Below are 18,562 nucleotides of genomic sequence, written 5' to 3'. Positions count from 1 at the left end.
GTTGTCAAAGACCCCTCTATCTGCCAGGCTTTTGATTACAGGATAACTCAGGCGATAAGGGCAGGTGCATTTCCAACTTATACGGCAGTATTAGAAATTGGTCCAGCAAGCTACTCTTGGTGGTTAACCACTGCAAATAGGATTTGTCTAATATGGCTTTGAAAACACGACCTTAAAGGCAACAACTTGATGGCGTTACAACTGCTTGTGGAATAAATTTTTGCTGTTTACTATCCCTGTTGGTTTACTATCAAATCAAAATTCTCTTGGATTGAAGAATCCCACCACATTCTTTATCAACTGGAGTTGCTAAAATCACAGAAGAAACCAGTAGTGGATATTGTTTTGCCAACAGTGTAATGTTCATTGTGGTTCACATTTAGTGAAATGGTGATTCAGCCTCTTTTATGCATAGAAGATCAAGAAGAAAGGAAAGCAGAGTTCCAGAAGGTAACTGAATTGAGGAATGAAGATGATGATACACCAGTAGATCTATCTGTTCACCCTAGGAAGACATCTCCAGTAAATCTGTATGCAGCGTCATTTTTGGAACTGATAAACTGGTCAGAAAAAGTATGGTGAACCATCACTTACTTGTAAAATCTAAACATCAGAAATATGAAAGCTTATTTAAGAGTCAATGCAAGTTCAAAAGTAGCCATGTAATGGACAGTCCGTAGAGAGAGGTGGTGTGAAACAAGGGCCAAAGGGTTCTGGCAAAGTGTGTACTCCTGAGAAACGAGGCAGACATATTAGAGGCCAGAAAGCATGCGGAAGAATGATTTTTAGGAGAGGCAGGATTTGATTGAAGCTTTTTACATTTTTTACGATGTGTTTTTGGTGTTTGATAATAAATACAGAATATAAAGAAAATTGTTAGCATTAAACCACTTTTTGACCAAATTTTTTCTTTACTTTATGTTAATTTATGCCCTTTTGTTGGAATTTTACATGTAAATTATAATCAAGTGCAAATTTATCAAGCTAAATGTGTATCAATAAAGAAAAACCTTTCAAATTAGGATGCTAAAGATCAAAAGGCACAGTTTTGAACCCCATCATTCACAAAAATCATGAAATTTTATTTGTGCTGTCTAAAATGACAATTCCTATTGTAATATGTCTTCCTCTACGGCTTTAAACTCCAGTCCGTGGGTATATGGGTATATGTAGGGCCTATGGTGTAGACATTACTGATGACACATTTTAATGAAGTACAAATTGTATTCTGGTGAGAAGGCAACTTTAAAGTGATATCCCTTATTTTTGTTTGTTTGTGTGTTTATCATAACAACAAATGCTGCATGATAATTTCATTATTATTATTATTATTATTATTATTGAAGGTGAGAGTTTAAACCTGATTGATCAGAACATCAATATCTGCAGGAATTCATATTGCAGCTGCCATTGGGAGGCTAATGAGATAAGACACAGCAAGAAAAGATTGTATTCCTCTTAATGGGGATGGAATCTTGATGATGTGTGATGCAGTTCTTTGCCTTGAAATCTGATAAACTTTTTTTTTCCAGAAATGGATTGACAGGTGTTTGTGGGAAAGAGTACTAACCTACTGTTCCTTAAAAGTGATTAACACATTTTGTGAAAGTCTTGTTGACATTGCACATGACATTTAAAGTATAGCAGCAATCATCATACATCTTTGTGAAGGGACATAAACAAGTTTTATTGAAAGAATCTACAATATGATTAATCAAATTTAAGAGACGACACTTACAGTCACTTTTTTAATTTTGTTCTACTTTCTATTGCAATACTGGTATCATACCACACCATGGTAGGTCAAATAATATTGGAAGAATCTGCAATATGATTAATCAAATTTAAAAGACGGCACTTACAGTCACTTGTTTAATTTTGTTTTACTTTTTATTGTAATACTGGTATCATACCACATCATGTTAGGTCAAATAATTTTTTTTTCTTTTAGGATATTAACAAGTGGCTAGATGACACGCCACGATTCTCTGAATTTTCATCTGCAAGTAATTCCCCATCATATTTCATGAACACTGGAACAGAAGAATATGATGGGTCAACTCGTGTGGATGAACATAAAAATGGTTCTAAATCACATGAGAAAGCTTTCCGTAAGGAGCAAAAGGTAAACAATATTTTTCTTATACTTTTGTATGTATTTTGTATTTTATGATTGTAACAATAACCAAAACGGCCTTGCTGTGCTGGTACTGCGAACGGCTGAAAGCAAGGGGAAACTACAGCCGTAATTTTTCCCGAGGGCATGCAGCTTTACTGTATGATTACATGATGATGGCGTCCTCTTGGGTAAAATATTCCGGAGGTAAAATAGTCCCCCATTCGGATCTCCGGGCAGGGACTACTCAAGAGGATGTCGTTATCAGGAGAAAGAAAACTGGCGTTCTACGGATCGGAGCGTGGAATGTCAGATCCCTTAATCGGGCAGGTAGGTTAGAAAATTTAAAAAGGGAAATGGATAGGTTGAAGTTAGATATAGTGGGAATTAATGAAGTTCGGTGGCAGGAGGAACAAGACTTCTGGTCAGGTGACTACAGGGTTATAAACACAAAATCAAATAGGGGTAATGCAGGAGTAGGTTTAATAATGAATAGGAAAATAGGAATGCGGGTAAGCTACTACAAACAGCATAGTGAACGCATTATTGTGGCCAAGATAGATACGAAGCCCACACCTACTACAGTAGTACAAGTTTATATGCCAACTAGCTCTGCAGATGACGAAGAAATTGAAGAAATGTATGATGAAATAAAAGAAATTATTCAGATTGTGAAGGGAGACGAAAATTTAATAGTCATGGGTGACTGGAATTCGAGTGTAGGAAAAGGGAGAGAAGAAAACATAGTAGGTGAATATGGATTGGGGGACAGAAATGAAAGAGGAAGCCGCCTTGTAGAATTTTGCACAGAGCACAACATAATCATAACTAACACTTGGTTTAAGAATCATGAAAGAAGGTTGTATACATGGAAGAACCCTGGAGATACTAAAAGGTATCAGATAGATTATATAATGGTAAGACAGAGATTTAGGAACCAGGTTTTAAATTGTAAGACATTTCCAGGGGCAGATGTGGACTCTGACCACAATCTATTGGTTATGACCTGTAGATTAAAACTGAAGAAACTGCAAAAAGGTGGGAATTTAAGGAGATGGGACCTGGATAAACTAAAAGAACCAGAGGTTGTACAGAGATTCAGGGAGAGCATAAGGGAGCAATTGACAGGAATGGGGGAAATAAATACAGTGGAAGAAGAATGGGTAGCTTTGAGGGATGAAGTAGTGAAGGCAGCAGAGGATCAAGTAGGTAAAAAGACGAGGGCTAGTAGAAATCCTTGGGTAACAGAAGAAATACTGAATTTAATTGATGAAAGGAGAAAATATAAAAATGCAGTAAGTGAAACAGGCAAAAAGGAATACAAACGTCTCAAAAATGAGATCGACAGGAAGTGCAAAATGGCTAAGCAGGGATGGCTAGAGGACAAATGTAAGGATGTAGAGGCCTATCTCACTAGGGGTAAGATAGATACCGCCTACAGGAAAATTAAATAGACCTTTGGAGGTAAGAGAATGACTTGTATGAATATCAAGAACTCAGATGGAAACCCAGTTCTAAGCAAAGAAGGGAAAGCAGAAAGGTGGAAGGAGTATATAGAGGGTCTATACAAGGGCGATGTACTTGAGGACAATATTATGGAAATGGAAGAGGATGTAGATGAAGATGAAATGGGAGATATGATACTGCGTGAAGAGTTTGATAGAGCACTGAAAGACCTGAGTCGAAACAAGGCCCCCGGAGTAGACAATATTCCATTGGAACTACTGACGGCCGTGGGAGAGCCAGTCCTGACAAAACTCTACCATCTGGTGAGCAAGATGTATGAAATAGGCGAAATACCTTCAGACTTCAAGAAGAATATAATAATTCCAATCCCTAAGAAAGCAGGTGTTGACAGATGTGAAAATTACCGAACTATCAGCTTAATAAGTCACAGCTGCAAAATACTAACACGAATTCTTTACAGGCGAGTGGAAAAACTAGTAGAAGCCAACCTCGGGGAAGATCAGTTTGGATTCCGTAGAAACACTGGAACACGTGAGGCAATACTGACCTTACGACTTATCTTAGAAGAAAGATTAAGGAAAGGCAAACCTACGTTTCTAGCATTTGTAGACTTAGAGAAAGCTTTTGACAATGTTGACTGGAATACTCTCTTTCAAATTCTAAAGGTGGCAGGGGTAAAATACAGGGAGCGAAAGGCTATTTACAATTTGTACAGAAACCAGATGGCAGTTATAAGAGTCGAGGGACATGAAAGGGAAGCAGTGGTTGGGAAGGGTGTAAGACAGGGTTGTAGCCTCTCCCCGATGTTGTTCAATCTGTATATTGAGCAAGCAGTAAAGGAAATAAAAGAAAAATTAGGAGTAGGTATTAAAATTCATGGAGAAGAAATAAAAACTTTGAGGTTCGCTGATGACATTGTAATTCTGTCAGAGACAGCAAAGGACTTGGAAGAGCAGTTGAATGGAATGGACAGTGTCTTGAAAGGAGGATATAAGATGAACATCAACAAAAGCAAAACAAGGATAATGGAATGTAGTCTAATTAAGTCGGGTGATGCTGAGGGAATTAGATTAGGAAATGAGGCACTTAAAGTAGTAAAGGAGTTTTGCTATTTGGGGAGCAAAATAACTGATGATGGTCGAAGTAGAGAGGATATAAAATGTAGGCTGGCAATGGCAAGGAAAGCGTTTCTGAAGAAGAGAAATTTGTTAACATCGAGTATAGATTTAAGTGTCAGGAAGTTATTTCTGAAAGTATTTGTATGGAGTGTAGCCATGTATGGAAGTGAAACATGGACGATAAATAGTTCGGACAAGAAGAGAATAGAAGCTTTCGAAATGTGGTGCTACAGAAGAATGCTGAAGATTAGATGGGTAGATCACATAACTAATGAGGAAGTATTGAATAGGATTGGGGAGAAGAGAAGTTTGTGGCACAACTTGACCAGAAGAAGGGATCGGTTGATAGGACATGTTCTGAGGCATCAAGGGATCACCAATTTAGTATTGGAGGGCAGCGTGGAGGGTAAAAATCATAGAGGGAGACCAAGAGATGAATACACTAAGCAGATTCAGAAGGATGTAGGTTGCAGTAGGTACTGGGAGATGAAAAAGCTTGCACAGGATAGAGTAGCATGGAGAGCTGCATCAAACCAGTCTCAGGACTGAAGACCACAACAACATGATTTAATGATTTTTTCTACATTTGTAATGAGTGAGAAAGAGCTGTCACTTACAAGTATTTTTTTATTGTTATTGATGCACAAGCAGCATCGGCTCTTACATGAACATCACTTATTCGACATTGCAATGGCATTGTTGAGTTGCTAAAGCAGCTCAGTACAGCCAAGAGTACCTGGTGACGGTAAGGTAATAATTAGGCACATCATGAACCTTTAATTACTTCACCAATGACTGGCTGCAAACTGTAATGCTACCCAGCATTTGGTGTCTATCAGGTGTTTATGTAAAAGCCAAAATATCATAGTTGACTGGCTCTTTTTCATGTTGTCTGAGAGATGATCCAGTGTTTGGTACAGTTAATGTACTCCTGATTTTTCAGGTTAATGTGGGGGGAAAAGCTGCATAGATAATCGAAGATTTTTTTCAAACATATATTCAAGGTGATGTTAGCTCTTTTTTTTATGCCCAAATAAACCTTAAACCAGATAATACGCACACGAAGAATTGAAAATACACTTATATTGTGCTACTTTAGTTTTAAGTCTAGGCAGCTAGTTTGGCAAGAAGAAAATCATGATTCTAACAAATACTTCACTTTATTGCCATCATGACTGCACTCCTGGACTGCTCTCAGTGAAAACACCATGAGCAGCATGTGCCCAGTCAACTCCAAATGCATTGCTTGCACCACATTTATAATAAAGAAAGTATTTCCCAACAAACTTAAAATTTCACATATTCTTGCCTTTGAAGATATTTTTAATGCTAAAATTAATTGTTATTACAGTGCAATTATTCTATTCATTTACTAGGGCAAAATACTCCACAGTGTGTGACACATGTACACAATCATGCTCACAATACTAAGGACTCAGAACTATCTGTGGAGATAACTAAAATGTGCAAGTAATGTTTCTGAGATGTTCAGTCTATTGGAATGTCATATGCTGGAAGTTAAAGATATTATTGCAATGTTATAACGCCCATAAAGACATCAGATATCATCAGCATTAATAAAACATAAACATTTGTTTTTAATATGCAGAAGAAGAAAAATTTTATAATTCACTTGCGAAAATTAAAAAATTACGAGAAGAGAGAATGACTGATCAGAACTTACCTTCAGGAGATGCAATTCTAAGTACTGCTGATAGGAGCATATAAAATAAATTTTCCTAGCGTTCATAACTATTTGTGTCATTCTCAGGGTGGAAAGATGGATAGATTGAGAAAGGTTAAAAAGGAGTTCACTCAGACTCTGGGATAAGAGGAGCCTAACTATTCTACATCTATACCTTGCAAACCACTGTGAAGTGCATGTCATTGTGTCGGTTTTTCGGTTTTCCTACCATTTGTGTACGGAGCACAGGAAGAATGATTGTTTAAATGCCTCTGCATGCACTGTAATTAATCTAATCTTGTCCTCACAATCCTTAGAGGGTTGTAGTATATTCATAGAATCATAAATTAAAGCCAATTCTTGAGTCTTTGTGTGTAGGCTTTCTCAGGATAGTTTACGTCTGTTGTAAAGAGTCTGCCAGTTCAGTTTCTTCAGCATCTCTGTGACACCCTCACACGGGTCAAAGAAACCTGTGACTGTTCATGCTGCCCTTCTCTGTATACCTACAATATCTCTGTTAGTCCTATTTGGTACAGGTCCCACACACTTGAGTAATATTCTAGAATGGGTCATGCAAGTGATTTGTAACCAGTCTCCTTTGCAGAATGATTGCATCTCCCCAGTTTCCTACCAATAAACTGAAGTCTACCATCTGTTTTACCCATGACTGAGCCTATGTGATCTTTGTATTTCATATTCTTGCAAAGTGTTACACGTAGGTATTTGTATAAGGTGGCAAATACCAATGGCGGTCCATTGATATTATAGTCATAGGTCATAGTATCCTTTGTATTTTTCATTTTTGAAGTGTACAATTTTACATTTTAGAACATCTAAAGCAAGTTGCACCACTTTGAAGCCTTATAAAGATATGCCAGAATACTTATGCAGCTGCTTTCAGATACTACTTCATTATAGGTAACTGCATAATCTGCGAAAAGTCTGCAAGGCCATTATATACTACAGGAATAGCAAGGGTCCCAACACACTTTCCTGGAGTACACCCGAAGTTACTTCTATATTTGACAATGAATGCCCATGCAGGATAACATGCTGTGTCCTCTCTACCAGAAAATGCTCAATCCTGTCACAAATTTCTCTTGATACCCCATATGACCATCCTTTCGACAAGAAGTGTAGATGTGGTTCTGAGTCAAATGCTCTTCGGAAATCAAGAAATACTACATCTACCTGACTGCCTTGATCTAGAGCTTTCATTGTGTCATATGAGAAAATTATGAATTGGGTTACTCATTATCAATGTATTTGGAATCCAACAATATTGTGAAAAGGAAAGTTGCTAATCACCATATAGCAGTGATGCTGAGTCGCGGAGAGGCACAACAAAGAGACTGTCACAAATGTAGCTTTTGGCCAGTAAGGCCTTTGTCAAAATTGGATGACAAACACACACACACACACACACACACACACACACACACACACACACACACAATGCAACTCGCGCGCACACACACACACACACACACACACACACACACACACACGACTGCAGTCTCAGGCAACTGAGGCCACACTGCTGCTGGAATCCAAGCTGGTTGACTTGGAGGAGGTCATTCTGTTCAAAATAGCTCATTATGTTTGAGCCCAGAATATGTTCCAAGAATCTGCAACAAATTGACATCAAAGATATTGGGTGGTAGTTTTGTGGCATCCTTTTGGATGTTACATTTATACTTCTGAGTCCCACAGCTGTTGTTATCTGATCTGGATGGACAGTCACTATAACCTTTAAAAATAAAAAAAATAAACCAACCGTGTGTGCACTCCACAGTCAACTACCTGTGTAGCAGCTTCTGATGTGTAGTGCACACCTGACCCATTTAGGGAGATCCTCCAGTTCTCGCCCCTATGGAGCAAGCACAGGAAATCACAACCTAGCTTTTCACAGAACTGTCGAAGTCTCTGGTTCAGTCCTTCCACTTGAATCAGAACGAGGGTCACATGATCAGTTCTGGAGACTATGCTGCAAATTTTGAGCTTCGTTGAAACTCCATGCATGAGGCTGCTGTTCTCAGACTCTCTGCCAGTCACTGGAGTGACCCAAGTGTGACCTCAGAACCGAGATGAAATGCATCATCTATTCCAAAGACTGCCTTAATCTGCAGGAATAGCCTCTTCAAAATGTTGAATGAATCCTCCAGGTATACACACTGAACGCCATTGGCAGCTGCATGCATGAATGTGTATTCTGTTAACTTTTGGATTCATCCAAAATTTAGTCATATTCTCAGTCTTGCTTATGTGCCTGTAAATGATTCAACTGTATGAGGAGTTACTACCTTCACTCATTCCAGTATTTATTTTCAGATTCTAAATTCTCAGAAGAGATTTATTTTGATAAGTTTGGTATAAATATCAGAAAGCTGTACTTTTGCTATGCTGCTGACAGTTTTAAGTCAGTGGCAGTTTAATAGCACTATTTAATTGTGTTGTGTACAAAATTGTGCAGTAGAATATGGGACAGGTCAAAGATATGTAGCCACAACATTGTTTCATGAAGATATATTACACGTTATTCATAATTGTGAAATACCAAGTTTGATTAATTATGCTGGTCATAATCACATGGCTAAAGTTCATTAACGGAAAATAGGCTGTATTTCTAATAAAATAAGGTAGTTTTGAAAGATAATAAAGTATGTAATATAATTTATGAGGTACATTCAAGAAAGTATTGTATGCTGTAGAAGGAGTGCTATGTTAGAAGTGCTCTTAAAGACTTTTTAAAAAAATGTCACTCCTGGAATATGTCATAATTCTTTTGGAAGATGATTGCACAGTTTCGTTCCCATACACTTAACACTATTAGTATGCAGTTTAGAAGAACTGATTTTGTTCTTGTACAGTGCATTTATGTTCTTGTTTATAAAATGAGAGCAGTTCAAATATGGGTAATATTATGAAAAGGATAGATTGCTGCTCACCATAAGTGGAGACAGTCACAACAAAAAGACTGTTAAACAAGTAAGCTTTCGACCAGTAGGCCACCTTCTGGAGCAGACATTCTTGCAAATAGCACACACACACACACACACACACACACACACACTGTATCTGGCTGCCAAGGACAGATTGCAAGCAACTGTGTGTGATGAGTGAAGCAATCTGGGGGTGGGGGCAAGGAGGAGGCTGGGCCAGGGAGAGGGAGGGATAGTAGGTTAGGGGTGCGGGCAGGGGCCCCTATAAACTGCTGCTTGGGGACCATGCAAATATGAGATGGGGAGAGGGTAGGGTAGGTATGTGCAGTCGAGCGGTTAGGCAGTGGGGAGGTAAAAGGTAATGGAAAAAGAGAGGAGTAAAAAGATTCTGGATGCATTGGTGGAATAGAAGGCTGTGTAGTGCTGGAGTGGGGAAAGAGAAAGGGATGTAGGACAGTGACTAATGAAAGCTGAGGTCAGAGGATTACGTGAAATTAGTATATATTGCAGGGAGGGTTGCCACCTGCTTAATTCAGAAAAGCTTGTGTTGGTAAGAAATATCCAGATGGCGAAGTAGCACCCACGACTGAAGCAACTGAATCACATTTTCTGCCAGGATTTTGCCTACCTTTCACTGTACCTTGAAATGAGGAAAGTCCTACCCACTACTCTTCCCACGCCTCCCACAGCAGTATTCCAGTGCCCACTGAACCTTCACAATATCCTGGTCCATCCCTACTCCAACCCTGCTCCCAACCTCATGCCTCGTGGCTCATATTTCTCTAATAGAACTAGATGCAACACCTGTCCCATACATCCTCGCACTACCACCTAATCCTGTCCTGTCGCAAGCATCACATACCCATCAATGGCAGGGCTACCTGGGAAAGCAGTCATGTGATATACAAGCTAAGACACAACAACTATGCTGTGTTCTATGTGGGCATGACAACCAACAAACTGTCTGTTCGCATAAATGGCCACTGACAAACTATGGCCAAGAAACAGCTTGTTCGCCCAGTTGCTGAGCAAGCTGCCCAACACAATGTTCTTCACTTCAGTGATTTTTTCACTGCCTGTGCCATCTGCATCCTTCTTACCAACACAAGCTTTTCTGAGTTGTGCAGGTCAGAACTCTCCTTGCAATATATACTATGTTCCCATAACCCATCTGGCCTTATCCATCGTTATTTACTGCCCTTCGTTCCCTTCCCTGTTTCCAATCCAGTACTACACAGCTTTCTGTTCCACCAATGCACCCACACTCTTTTTACATCTCTTTTTTTCTGCTCCGTTTTCCCTCCCCCTTCCCCCTGCCAACCATCTAACCTTCTGATTGCACCTGTCTGCTGTACTTCCCCCAATCTCATCCCTTTATGCTCCCACAAGCACACCTGTTCTCCCTCCCCTTCCTTGCTCCAGCCTTCTCCTTACCCTCACCGCTCAGACTGCTTCTCCTGTCGTGCACGGTTTGCAAATCGTCTGTTCTCGGGAGCCAGAGACAGTGGTCATGTTTGAGCTGTGTTCGCACATGTGTGCATGCGCGCGCGCGCGTGTGTGTGTGTGTGTGTGTGTGTGTGTGTGTGTGTGTGTGTGTTTTGCCTACTCCAGAGGAAAGCCTTTTGTCTTTTTGTTGTGCCTGTCTGCAACTCATCATCCCCGCTGTATGGTGAGTAGGAATCTGTCATTTTTCATAATATTGTCATTATTCCATCCTGACTTTTTCATTGTGTGATAGAGCTGTTCAGATATATGTTGACTAGGGAGAAGCAGTAAGTTTTGTTTTTGAAAGAATTGTTTACAGGTTTCTCCTCGCTGTTTTTACAGAATTGTTCTAATTGCTTCTCTTTCTCACTCTCCCTCCCTCACAGTTTAAATAATTTTACTGTTTAAGTATTAGGACCCCAAGAAATTATTCGAGCGTAGTACTGAATGGAAAAGAGCATAATACATAATGTCATTGTGCTGGCATTTGTTCATCCTTCAGTGAGTGGAGCATAAACAGGCTTTACTTAGCTTGAGACTAATTATGTCAATGTGGTTTTTCCATGTGGGTGTGTCCGTGATGTGGATCTTTAAAAATCATGTCTAATTGACAAATTCTACCTTGTTTCCATTTAGTGTATTGTTGAAATATGAAGAGTTCTATCCCGAATGGAGGTGAGGAGTAAGCATCTTTTTTGCATTGAGAATCAGTCTGTTTGATGCAACCCATGAGGCTAGTTGGGCTGTATTTCTATCAGTTGTTAACTGGAGAGATTCATCTATATTTGAGATAAGGATGTTAGTATTGTCAGCGAACAGAAATGCCTTACTAGTTTATGGGGTAGAATGGAGTTTGTTTGTATAAAGTAGAAATAACAAGGGGTCAAAACTGTGCCCTGTGAGACACTGTTTTATGGCTTGTGTAGACAAGTACAGTACCTTTAGGATTTGTGACTGACTGACTTTGTTTATATGAATGTACTGTGCTAGTTCTTTGATGTAACTGCTGACTCAGCTATGGCCAGTTCCCTGTATTCCATACAAATCCAACTTTTGCAAGAGTATGTTGTGGTTTAGCATGTCAGAAGCATTCATGAGCTCAAGAAAAATACCTATAGCTGGGCATTTCATGTCAACAAGATATAGAGTAGTAGCAAGGAGCTCATATATAGCATCAGCACACTGAGCAGAGGAGAGAATGTTATTTCTTCTAAGAAATAATTTTAGTTTGGTAGCCATTCATTTTCAGATGTTTAACTGAATACAGACGACATTGGAACTATGGAACTAAACAGTGGCTGCTAGGTTCACCATTCAATCTTTCTTTATGTATGGTTAGGACTTTTCCTATTTTAACAGTATTATGAAAAGGATAGATTGCTACTCACTGTAAAGATGACTAGAGAAATGAAAACGCATTCACACGACCAAGCACACCTCACACACTTGATCACTAACTCCAGCCAAACTGTAACAGAGTTGCGTCGAATTCGACCAACAATCTGAAGCAGAGCGTGAAATGGGAGGGATAGTATGGTACAGGTTGAGAACGAGGAAATGGCACTGCCTAATGGAGCATGCAGGGACTAGAGATGGCAGGACAGGGCTGACGGGCGCAGCATTGGGAGGCTGTGAGGGAGGGAGAGGGAGGAGAAATATGGGGAGCAGAAAGGAAATTAGCAGAGAAGGATAAGAGACCGGTGGATGCACCAGGAGAGAACAGCACAAAATGCGAGTGAGGGTATATGAATTGTGAAGAAGTTAAAGAACAGGGGGTGGCAGAAAAGTGGTGTGGAGGGTGTGGGGACAATAGGTTGAGGCCAGAATAATTTTTGGAGTGTAGAATGTGTTTAAGAATAATTCTCATCTGTGCAGTTCAGAAAAGCCGGTGTTGGAGAGGCGGATCCTGATGGCCGATCCAGATGGCCCAGGTTGTGAATCAGCCATTGAAATCAAGTATGTTTTGTACAGCTACATGTTGCACCACAGGGCGGTCCACTTTGCCATTGGCCATTCATCCTCATGGACACATGGTTGGTGATCATAACAATATAAAAAGCAGAACAATGATTGCAGCAGAGCTTGGATATGACATGGCTGCTTTCACAGGTGGCCTGACCTCTGATGGGGTGGGATAGTCCTGTGACAGGACTGGAATAGGGAGTGTTGGGTGGCCGGATTGGTCAGCTCTTGCACCTGAGTCTTATATAGGGATATGATCCCTTTGGAAGGGGTTGGGATTGGGAGTGGGATAGGAATGGATTATGATCTGGAGGTTGAGTGAGTGACAGAACACCACTTTAGGAGGGATGGAAAGGATCATGGGTAAAAACTGACTAAACTCTGTCCAGACAGGCCTCAGGAGGCCCAACGTTACCTATGACTGCCATATCGTCCTCTGCTGATAGGTGTCAGTGGACGCGGATATGGAGGGGCAAGTGGTCAGCACACCATTGTCAGCTTTCGTGATGGGCGCCATTACTTCTCTATCAAGCAGCTATTCAATTGGCCTCATAAGGGCTGAGTGCACCCTGCTTGCAAACAGCGCTCGGCATACCTGGACAGTCATCCATCCAAGTGTTAGCTCATCCTGACAGAACTTAACTTCGGTGATCTGGCTTGTTACCACCATGGCAAGGCCTTTGGTAAGGATCTTGCATAGGATGTCCCTAATTTCAAGGCATTATGATAGATAATAAAGCCTTAATGAAGGATGTGGTTCAGTTGTTCCAGTACATTGTGGTATTGGGTTACAAAGGGGGCATGTGGTTCTCGGGGGGGGGGGGGGGGGGGGGATTGAGGGTATGTGGTGGTGTGGTATAGGATATCTGTTTGGGACTAGGTCTGCGGGTAGTATCTGTCAATGAAGACCTTTGTAAGGGAGCTGCTATCACTGCAGATACGCCATACCTGAGTGGCCAGGCTGTATGGGAGGGACTTCTTGGTGTCAGCTGTTGAAACACAATTTTAACATGCCGCCTTGCTCTGTTTGCATGAATAATAGCAAAACCAACTAATATAGAAAATATAGGCATTGAATAACAATGTGGCCATTTGCGTGATAATACAAAATGAACCAGTGGCTGTAAAAAAAACAACATACGTTACTTAACTTTTGATCGTGTGGCTGTAGAACTGCTCTTTGGCAGATTGTCTAGTTCGATGATCTTGCTTCCTATGAGAGGAATGGGTTGTTGCTTTCATATACATACAGTGAAAAGTAAAAATGAAGCAGGAACTGTGATTTCACTTCAGTTGTTTAAATTTCTGTTGATTCATTCACTTCATAGTACTCATAACACTTCGCATAATTCAACAAAAATGTTTACAAAAACCAATATTCAATACAGCTCAACATGCCATTCCGTCTTAACTGAACAATACTAGATTGCAGAGTCCAACCAACTAAGCAGTCACACAACAACAACTCACGAAGACTCAGATGGACTGGTGCTTGTTATGCACACAAATCGGCACGAGTTACAATACGTTAAGTTGCAGTATGGAGATGTATGTGTACGTCTCTTTACCTCTAAAGAACCTAATAAAATTTACTATTTCGTTTTAAATGTTTTCAGAAGAAATCCTATAAATAAGAAGAATGAGAATATTTTCAAATCATAATTACAATTTTATCTTTCTGAGTGACAATAAGAAACAATAAGTATTATATTTATAGTGGATCACAAGGGTCATTACTTTGACCTTTGTAGTATTGTAATCTACAATACTTCACAAAAAATGAGGGGTGTTGAGCAGTTCCATTACTATAACCCACCAAGAATTTTGTAGAACAAAATTCTGACACTAAAATAAGTTATGATTTGACAAATATAAAGTAAATTACTTTTATGTGTAAGGGTGCTTTATTTATATGAACCAAATGGTGATTGAAAGTTACTGTAAACACAGTTATGTGAAACAAACTTTTGTAGCATAAGAAAATGATTCAGTAACTAATACATATTTGAATACAGTATTTATATCTGAAGATTTATGTACTGTATCAATATGATTGAAATTACAAAAATATTTACATTCATAAAAGCAATGATTATAGGAAACAGTAAATGTTATATTAATGTTGTATCAAGAAGGTAAATACTTCAGCATTTGATCTATCGTAATCTCCGATACTTTGCCAAAAATGACGTATACTAAGCAGTTCCATTTAAATTGGTTACCACGCCAGGAATCGAACCTGGACCTGCTGGGTGGAAGCCAGCTATCCTAGCTTCTAGACAAAATGCTATTTTAAGTTTTCTTGGGAATATTGCACCTGAAAATGAAGCATTTCATACACAAGACTGTGGATTACTAATAAATTTGCTGCATCTCCGGAGAAGGAAGCAGGGAATCATGTCTCTCCTACCGATGAGTTCTTGATTGTGTAATTGAATCATAGTTTGTCCCAAAATTGTCCTACTATTCAAAATATGCCTAAGCACAGCACTTCATCTAACTTTACCTGACACTGCAATCTTTTTTTAAACCTGCTCTTCGTTAATGCCATAGTAATGTTATTCGTGAGAGAATAACTTTAATAGCCGCCAGATTGTTACAAATAGTTTTCTGTAGAAGGCAACTACAGATTGTTGTTGCTGCGTTAAATTTTTACTCTAAGCATAATATGTGTTGTGCTGAATTTTCATGATTGATGAGCATAATAGCCCTGAAACCTTCATGATGTTAGTCTCTCCACTGTACCCTTTCTCCAAGGAGACACTTATTCAGCTATTTTACCTTGGATGTTTCTTAGGTTTTGAAGATAAGGCCAAAGTTAGTGACAGGTTTATGCTTTATTGAATTAGTTGGTGAAGTGTTTTGAGATAGGTCAAGTGAAAGAGGGCTTGCCCAGCACAAAGTTTTTAACTTTACGAATATTCATAATAGATCAAAAACTTTTAATTCATATGTAGAGCTGGGCTAAAGATACATAAATTTGAGGTGAACTTACCATTTGAGCTGGCGATTGTATCACAAATCTGTATGCATATGATTCTTTTCCTTCCATGGTTTAATGTTTCTTTCACAGTTAACTTTTTCCATAGCTCTAGATGAAGGAACTCTTCACTGTGTTAAGAACCAAGGGAGGTTGCGCAGTAGCAAGACACTGGGCACACTTTTGGGAGAATGTCAGTTCAAATTCTCATCAAGTCATCCGCATTTTAATTTTCTGTGATTTTCCTACATTGCGTAAGGCAGATACCAGGAGATTCTTTTGAAAAGGGCATGACTAATGCCCTTCCTCATCCTTCCCTAATCTGAGCCTATGTTAACTATCTGATGACCTTGCTGTCTATCTCGATTTTCCACTTTTACTTGTGACATCTCAGTACTAAAGATACCATTTTGAGTTTGTGGTAGTATTAATCATATTGGAATCTGTTTCTTAATGCTAAGGTAGATGTTTATTTTTTTTCTTAGTTCCCTGATGCTTCAGTCTTTCTCCTTTTTTCTCTGTCTCTGGATTTATCCTTTATGTGTACACTGCTTACATGCTTATCTGATCTCTGTTATGTTTTACAGGATGCATCAAAAAAGCGTTTGAACAAGGATCCTGCCAAACAACAACGTAAACGAGAGGTCCAAAGAACTATTGATCGCTTACAGCCAGGCAAGAGTAAGGGAAATCTGCTATCCAACATTCAGAGTACAAGTAAAGTAGCAGAAGATGGGAGTATTGCTGGAAAACCTAAAGATGGAAAAGCATTACAACCTGTGAAGTCTGAAGAAACTATGCCAAAACTTAGTCTGGGGTCTGTCTTAAGAAATGATGTTTTAGCCTTCGGTGTTGGCAGTGGGCATAATTTTTCCACAAAAGAGGAGGCTGAAGACACCAAGTTTGATCTCTCAGAAGATGAATTGTCGAAGGTTCCTGTAGATGTTAAAGTGCCTGTGTCTCCAGAATCTCACAAATCCGTGTGTTCAAATTTGTCTGCAAAGAAAGAAACTGAAGAGTCTGTAGAAAGCACTAAAAATATAGTACAACAAACAAAACAAGAAAAGGCTACACCAAATCTTAGTGCGTGGTTCAAAGCATTTGGCGCTCCGAGAACACTGACAGTGCAGAAAAAAAAGTCAGACTCTTGCTCTCAAGAAAATGAATCTCTTCCTACAGGTGAAAGAACTGATTCTCAAAATGTTCCTTTTACAGATAAATCACATACGTTTGAGCGAGAGTCTGTCCCTTCAAAGTATTCTAGCATTGCGATGGGTGATCTCTATAGTGGAAGAATGCCAGAAGAATCTGAGAAAAGATCATTACGCTCCCCACAGCAAAGAAGTGGGCAAGAAGAAGCTACAACTTCACCGTTACAGAACATTTCTCGTCAAAGGAGAATAAGCACGGGTAGCAGCATGTCTGAACGTTCTTCATTTAGCCAGGATCCAATGGACCCACTAGACGGTTCCTCCCCTCGTGTGGAAAATTATTCCACCCATTATCCTTCCCCCCTTCATCGTTCTCCAGTGGCTGCATCACCCCTGATGGCATCTCCTCGTCCAGAAGATAACCTGAAGCTGCCTCCATATCAGCCTATCAATGGAACTATACGGGCTGGTTTTTATCAAGATACATCTTCACTTCAGAAAGGGAGTCCAGACAAAAACAGCAGCAATGGTAGCCCAAGGGACCAGATGCATTCATCTGCATTTCCTTTATATAGTCCACGAATGTATCCACCAGCTAATGATGCAATAGGCTACTCTACATACCAGGGAAGATCACCAGAATCTCCAGCAGCTTTGCTGGGACCAAAGTCCCTGTACAGCAGTGTTCCGGTATATAGTGCAAGTCCCATGATGCAGTATTATGACACAAGTAAGCCACTGACTGATCAGTATAGGGCTGCAAGAACACAAGCAGCAGAAGAAGATGTACCCTCATCAGTTAATACCAGTAATGTCACAACATTTTCAACTAGCCATCAGCAAAGCACAGGAACATCAACTTCAGCATCTAGTATAATGACTAAGTCACTGATGAAACCGTCATCCATTTTCCCTGTAAAAAAACGTTTGTACAGTGAAGTGGAGCCATCTTCAGTTGGCAGATTGCCTCCACCAGCACATGCTTCTGATCGAGCTCCTTTGGAAGGATTTGTTGCAGATCAAGCCCGTGATTCTGTGCCTTTGGATTGTGCGCGGCATTCCCCTGAGAGAGCACACCAAATGTCTCTGCCTAATATTGTTTCAGGGAATGAAAGATTCCATAGTAATGTGGAAAACCTTCATGCCCCAATGCCGGTGAATGATAAATCTCTGGCATTAGTCACAAATTCAGATGTTATCTCTGAAAGCCCACGTTTGAAAGAAGAGTTTCTCAATCAACCAAATGTTATGACTGGCCGTGCATCACCTCAAGTGCCAAGACCACTCTCTTCGCCGTGTTCAAAAAATACATTATCTGATGATGATGTTCAAGTAATAGGTGTTTTAAAGAAGTCTCATGCCTCATCTCCAAACCTTTTACTTTCTTCTGCTTCTTCACTGTCACCAAAACAGAGTCATTTAGCAGCTAACAGTAAGTCTCTACCAGACTGTGTGCCAAATGTTAGTAACAAGACCTTTATGACTAATCACTTAGAGCATGATGGACCGCTTAAGGAAAATACTATGTCCAAAAAGAACGCAGAGGCTCCTGAATCTTGCATTGTATTGCATTCACATAAAGATGTAAATGTCACAGTGCCACATAAACAAATGCGACAGGTGTCACCACCAATGCCGCAACCGAGTCCATCTGCTC

At 39.8% G+C, this 18,562-nt stretch overlaps 1 protein-coding gene across 1 annotated transcript in view; it reads left to right on the top strand.

Moving 5' to 3' along the window:
- The window catches only part of LOC124796318 (mucin-12-like), a 304,314-nt gene that overhangs the window by 279,795 nt on the left and 5,957 nt on the right, over window positions 1-18,562 (top strand). The window contains exons 12-13 of the mRNA XM_047260448.1: window positions 1,952-2,125; window positions 16,342-18,562. The exon at window positions 16,342-18,562 is cut by the window's right edge and continues 5,957 nt beyond it. Of these exons, the coding sequence (XP_047116404.1) occupies window positions 1,952-2,125; window positions 16,342-18,562 (2,395 nt within the window). The remainder of the gene's footprint in view (window positions 1-1,951; window positions 2,126-16,341) is intronic.

This window comes from Schistocerca piceifrons, chromosome 4 (assembly GCF_021461385.2).
Source record: "Schistocerca piceifrons isolate TAMUIC-IGC-003096 chromosome 4, iqSchPice1.1, whole genome shotgun sequence".
NCBI classification, from domain to species: Eukaryota; Metazoa; Arthropoda; class Insecta; order Orthoptera; family Acrididae; genus Schistocerca; species Schistocerca piceifrons.
The sequence above is the reverse complement of the archived record's forward strand: the minus strand, read 5'-3'. Positions and strand labels throughout refer to the sequence as shown.